Below are 6,000 nucleotides of genomic sequence, written 5' to 3' on the forward strand. Positions count from 1 at the left end.
TCCCCTCTTAAAGGGCAGTGAGTACTGGCTCTGGACTCAGACCGGAATTCAAATCCTGCATAACCTAGGTGAAACCCCAGCCCATCTCTAGGCCTCATTTCCTTCTCTGGACAACAGAAAGGACTCCCTGGGGGATCCTGACTTACTCGGTTCCTTACTCTGACTCATGATGGCCACTGCTAGACACTATTGGACACTGTGCGCAGCACCATGGCGTGTCCTCACTACGCTGCTCAGAGGCGCTTGCCTGGCTTGCACGGGCCATGGGGCCAGAGAGGGCACCTTCCGTTGTTTTGCAAGTAGAGAAGGGGGAGTGGGCAGCATAAGGAGGCAAGGTTGCCATGAGTACGTGGATAAACAGCCTCCTGATCTTCATCAGCCCCACCTCACCCCACCCAGGTCCAGTATGATAACCAGGCTGCTGGGGCCCAGCCCAAGAAAGCTCACACCCCACCTCCCCACTAGCAAAAGCAGCCAAAGGAGCAGAGCTGTCCATCTGCCCCTAACCAGCCCAGGACTGTGGTTTTAGGCCGGGGTAGGGGGAGCATTGCAGGAGGCATCTTTGTAGGGATGACCCAGCCTCCCACCCATCCATCCCATCCCCCCTCTCTTCCCTATTGTCTTCAACACTGAGCTAGGACGTTCCAAACATAGAACTTCTGCATTCAGTAAATATTGAAAGGGTCCCATGCCAAGTCTGCCATGGGGCGCTGGAGGCCTAGGGACAAATGAGGCGTGGTCTGGCCTTTGAGGGGCTCGTGTTTGAGTGGGGAAGCGGAAAAGGGGGCAAACGTTAGCCAGCACAGAGGGAAGGAAGGCCCCATAGTGTCAGGGCAGTCTTCTGGATGCTGGGGACAAGGAAGGATGAAAGGAAGATGGACGCAGATGATAAAACAAAAAGTACAAAACTGGATGGTTAAAAAAAAAAACAAAAACAAAAAGGCAGCGGGACAGAAAGGAGGGTCCAATAGGAGCAGAGAAAACAAAGGGCAGAAGGGAAAGAATGCGGTCCCTTCCCCGAGGTGGGCACAGGATGTCCTGGGAGGCAGGAAGCCTAGTCCTGCCCTGCCTGCCACTGTCGTCACCATTCCTGGGATGTGTGGCCCTGGGAAGACTGCTTTCCTCTTTGGGCCTCAGTCTTCCCACCTGGAGATGGGGACAATAGCCCAAATGATCCCCAAGGGCCCGGCCCACCTGGTCAGTCAATAGGCTTGCAGCCTCTGCCTGGTGGCCACAGAGTCAGGTCCTCCTGACCTCTCTGGAGGCGGACTGCCTTGCCCCCCACCATGGGAAAGGTCCTTCCGGAAATGGGTGCTCCTCCCTTCTCATTCTTCTCCTCCCGACCGTTCTGGCCAGAACATCAGTGACCGCTGCCTTGGGCTCGGCTAACCACTTCCTCAACCCCAAACCCCCTTTTACTGTAGCCTCTGAAATGTTACTCTCCTGTGCACATTCTCTCTCTTCCCCACCCTCTCACCCTCCCCCCATGACTAAGTCTCATCATCCTGTCCACCCAGGGGCCTCCTTGCCCCGGGGCCACGGAGAAGCACACTTGGGAGTCTTCCAAAAGCCCAAGAGCTTCCCTACAGGCCAGAACATGATCCCCAAGCTCTGCCAAGCCCTGGCTATCCTAGCTATGGTTGGAAGCTTCCTAGGACAGGGGCAGCCAAGATCCAAGCCTGGCACAAGATGAGCAAGGCTGACCCCAAAGCAGCCAGGGTTGTCCATGGGCCCCTTGAGTTCCCTTCTGGGCACATCTTTTTTTCCTAATACTAATCACCTTCTAATGTGCTATGTCTTTACTATATCAACCCCATAATCAACATATTTCATATGTTCATGTGTGTCTGTGTGTTTACGGTCTCCCTGCTAGAATTCAAGCAACACAAGAACAGGGATGTTGGTTTTCTTCACTGCTGGATCTCCAGTACCTAGAATAACACCTGGCCCATTGGAGGGGCTCAAAAAATATTGCTAAATGAATGAAAGGACTGGCACTCCACTGGAAATGCTGACCTACCATGCTCCCTGAAGTTCCAGCAGTCCATATGCAGAGCCCCCCCACCCCCAGAACCCAGAGTTCCTGCCTGTACCGGCCTTCCCATTCCTGAGCCTCCATTCACTGATCACTACTCCCAAAGCTTCAGCCTGTCCCCGAGCCCCACGTGAACCCTGCACCCACCACCCCCAACTCTGAAGAGCCAGGCATAAGAGCAGCAGCCTCCCTTTGAGTCATCAGGGCCCCTGGGATCCTGCTCTGCTGAGAACTTAATCTCTCCTGAACCAGTGATAAAAGCAACTGCCCTAGCCATGGGAGCTGAACCCGACACACACAGGGAACCATCTGTGGGGCGACCCTGAGCCAAAAGCGTGGGTGCACGAAGCTAAGAAGAATCCCCCACTGTGAGGCCTGGCAGAGGGAAAAGAATAGAACCCTAAGTGGGAGAGCCTCAGGGTAGGGGCAGGATCCCACCCAAGAGGACAGCTGAGTCCTGGAGTTCCCTCCATTTCAGGAGAGACAGACTCTTGCCAGGCCCTTCCTTTTCATGTCCCAACTCCCAGGCGTGGGGGTGCAAGCTGCAAGGACAGAGTCCAGGCCCCTCTGTAAAACTTTTATTTAGAAATTTTCCCAATATATCCTTATATATATACACACATCATCACCACAAGGGTTGTGTCGCTGAAAAGTCACGCCCACAGTGTTGGCCTCCGGGCTGTACAAAGGTCAAGGTACCTGGAGCGGTTACTCCTCTTCTGCAGAAAAATGCAGAGACCAACGCAACTCACCACGTACAGTACAACATTGACGGAAAGTGCTGGGCCCGCCCACAGGAACAATGCGCTATGTACACGGGCAGGGGCGAGCCTTCGGTGGGGGGCCACGTACCATCGAAATCACAAGTACGACCAGACCACCCCAAAGGCCAAGATAGTTGTCGGCTGACTACAGATGCTGTGCCCTTTGTTCTGTTTTCGGAAAAGGAGAAAGGTTGTACCATCTTATCGTTTGCCACCACCAATAAAAGCATATGAATTTTCCCAAAAAGATGCGAATGCGAATCCCTCCAGTCCTTACAATCATGTCTGTTCTCCTCGCTTTTTTTCCCCTTTACATCTTTTCCCTTTGCACAGGTATTATTCTTGAAACGTTGCCATTTCTTCATAGGTGATGAGGCAGAGGAAGGAGGAGGGTACGGTGGGTGGGGTGAAGGGGATGCAAATGAAAATTAAAATTTTGGATCTTCTGTCGGCCTTACAAAGACATGAAGCCTTGCCCATCCCTACCCAGGCCCGTTGGGGGAAGCTGTATTATGTCTTACGTATTCTGCCCATATCTTTTTCCATTCTCACTCCTCTGCCTCCCCCTGGAAGGAGACACAAATGAGGTCAACCTGGAGAAATGAGGACAATCAGGATAACTCCGGCGAAAGTGGTTTGGAACCTAAATTACCCAAATGCTGTGCAGTCAGGCAGACTGGCCCACTGCCGAGGCCCTGGACTCAGGATGGGAAACCCCACTGCGGGAATGATACTGAGGGCAAAAGTGTTCTTTCTGGTCTCAAAATGCATCTACTTTCATGATTCCACTTCGTCTACACCACAGCCCTAGCAGACAGGCCAAGCCAGGGTATTTATGAGAAACTGACATTGAGAGAGGTAACTTATCCACGTCATTCTACAAGTCTGAGAGCTAAAAGATTACCATGTTGCTCCCCTACTCACAAACGGGAACCCACAACTTAGGAAGGAGGGGAGGGAACCAGGTTCATGCCCTATGTGCACAGGGCCGTGCTCAAGGCCCTTCACTGGGCAGGACAGGTTTTCCCTCTAACCTCAAAGGCGGAGCCTGTGGGAGGAGGCTGCGGGGACTTGAGGGTACAATGACGTGTATATAGGACTCGTGTGGAGTTTGTTCCATGGGCTTGGAACGCATGTCACAGGCAGGCCTGGCCTGAAGAAAACCATGTCCCACCATGTGGACTGACACAAGAGATCAACAAGGGACAGTGGTCCACTCTACAAAAAAATTCTTCACTTTACAAAAGGACTTGCGGTAGTATTTCTTTAAAAGATGAAGGATAAGGGTTTGATTTACAAAAATTTCATGTACAACGATTGGAGGGGAGCGCTCTTATTGCAGTAAGCCAGCCTTCCATACACACCCTAGATGACTGAAAGCTCTATAATCAAGGGGTGTCGAAGATTCTGCTAAGTGAATGTGCATTTGTCTGGGTCTCAGCCAGTGCCTGGTCTCCGATTGGTTTTCCCCTGCCCTCGAAGTGCGGCTGGAGCCTGGGTCATATCAAGACCTAAAGATCCCACCAATGACTGAAGTCAAACAAAAATCCCAAATGCCAGGAATTCGTAGGACAGGGTTTGTGCTCAGCTGGGTTCCGACCAGACCGTCGGCAAACAGACACCTTGGAGAAGGAAGGTCCCTCTGAGCATCGGGGAGGACACACAGATGGGGCTGCACATCCACGCTCAGCAGAGGCACATGGCCATCGGCTCACCTCGTGAACAGTGACGGGGAGCGGAGAATACAGGCAAGTGGCTCTGGACACCGTCAGGATTTGAACCCACAGCCCCAAAGAGCGCTGGCTCAATTTCACTCTCCTCATTTTCCCTCTCTCTGCCTTCACATGAGGCCTGACCGGGCAGGCTGCCAGCCACAGATTCAGTTCCCACAGGATTAGGAAGGCAAGTCTCAGTGGGGAGAAAGCAGAGCTTTGCTCCCCGGGGCAAGCAGTAAGGGCTACTGGGTTTTCTGACCCTCTGGCCCAGCTAGTTGAGAGCAGGCTGCCCACTGGCCATCTTCTTCAACCAGGCCCTGTAGAAGGCACCTCGAGGCCTGGGACTCTCTGCAGCAGCTAGCAAGCTGGGCGGACCGACATGGGCCAGGGTGAAGATGGGGCTCACCCGGAAATGGGCGGCTACTGGCTACCTACGTATTTGGACAGAGTGGCCACACAAGCCAAACCAGCCAGCTTGGGAGGGGCTAAAGGCAAGGCAGAGGCTGCTGGATGCCCACGGGGAGAGCTGACAACCCCAGGTCTCAGCAAAGACGGGGCCCCCAAGCTCCAGGCCAAAAGCAGTGCCAGTCGAGCTTCTTACTGGAGAAGTCTTAGGGATTGGAGGGGGGGAGGGGGAAGACCGTGCCGTCTTCATAAAAAGTACCTACCACTTTGCTCCATTTTTCTGTTCTCCCACTGAGGCAGGAAACAGGAAAGCCGCCCCTGGGGCAGTTAGGGCTCAGCAAAGTTCAGACATCAAGGAAAGCTCATCGAGTCCATCACCCTGCTTCAGAGCTGCCCGATCCTCACCCCACCTGCCCTGAAGCCCATGGTCCCAGCGGCCTGAGGGTGCCCTCCTGGCTGGTCCTGAGCGGCCCCAGCCCCATCACCGAGGACCTGCTCCATCAGCGGCTGGCAGCATGGCGGGATGGAGGCTGCGGGCGGTGTGCTTGGGGGCCGGCTCTTCTGTGTAGCTGTCCGGGCTGGCGGCCCCATCCAGCGAGCTGCCACAGCTGGAGTTGGGGGAGAGCACGTCCTGCAGGAGGTCGTCGGGAGGCGCACTTCCCCCTCCCCCACCGCCTCCTCCACCAGCCCCCACCACAGGGTCCTTGCCAGGCTTGGCCCGCTGGGTACCCTCCTCCTCCTGGTCATTGAGCAGCTTGGCCAAGAAGTTGATGTACTTCATGGCCAAGCGGAGGATCTCGTTCTTGCTGAGCTTCTTGTCCGGGGGATGTGTGGGGATCAGCTTGCGGAGCTCAGCAAAGGCCCCATTCACATTCTGCTGCCGCCATCGTTCTCGGCTGTTGGTGAAGATGCGTCGCACTACTTTGGTGTGGGGACCTGGAGGTAGGAGGACAAGAGTTAAAAAAATGAGATGGAGGTCCCCCAAGGCATCTTCTCCTGTGGGGAAGAAGAGAAACCATCCACTGGAAAACTTGGGAAACCTAGAACGCCTTCTTGCCTTTTACTTAGAAAACACCTACTC

The 6,000-nt window shown here is 54.3% G+C and overlaps 1 protein-coding gene across 16 annotated transcripts in view; it reads right to left on the reverse strand.

The window, feature by feature from the left end:
* Nucleotides 1-2,598: 2,598 nt before the first annotated feature.
* Nucleotides 2,599-6,000, reverse strand: part of LOC115942401 (T-cell acute lymphocytic leukemia protein 1) — a 15,065-nt gene continuing 11,663 nt past the window's right edge. For all 16 annotated transcript variants that reach the window (XM_081818397.1, XM_081818393.1, XM_081818396.1 and 13 more), the window contains one exon: nt 2,599-5,855. In XM_081818397.1, coding sequence (XP_081674523.1) covers nt 5,401-5,855 — 455 coding nt within the window. In that variant the 3' untranslated portion in view covers nt 2,599-5,400. The remainder of the gene's footprint in view (nt 5,856-6,000) is intronic.

The sequence above is a fragment of the Leptonychotes weddellii genome, chromosome 4 (genome assembly GCF_054177405.1).
Source record: "Leptonychotes weddellii isolate Sample4059 chromosome 4, ASM5417740v2, whole genome shotgun sequence".
NCBI classification, from domain to species: Eukaryota; Metazoa; Chordata; class Mammalia; order Carnivora; family Phocidae; genus Leptonychotes; species Leptonychotes weddellii.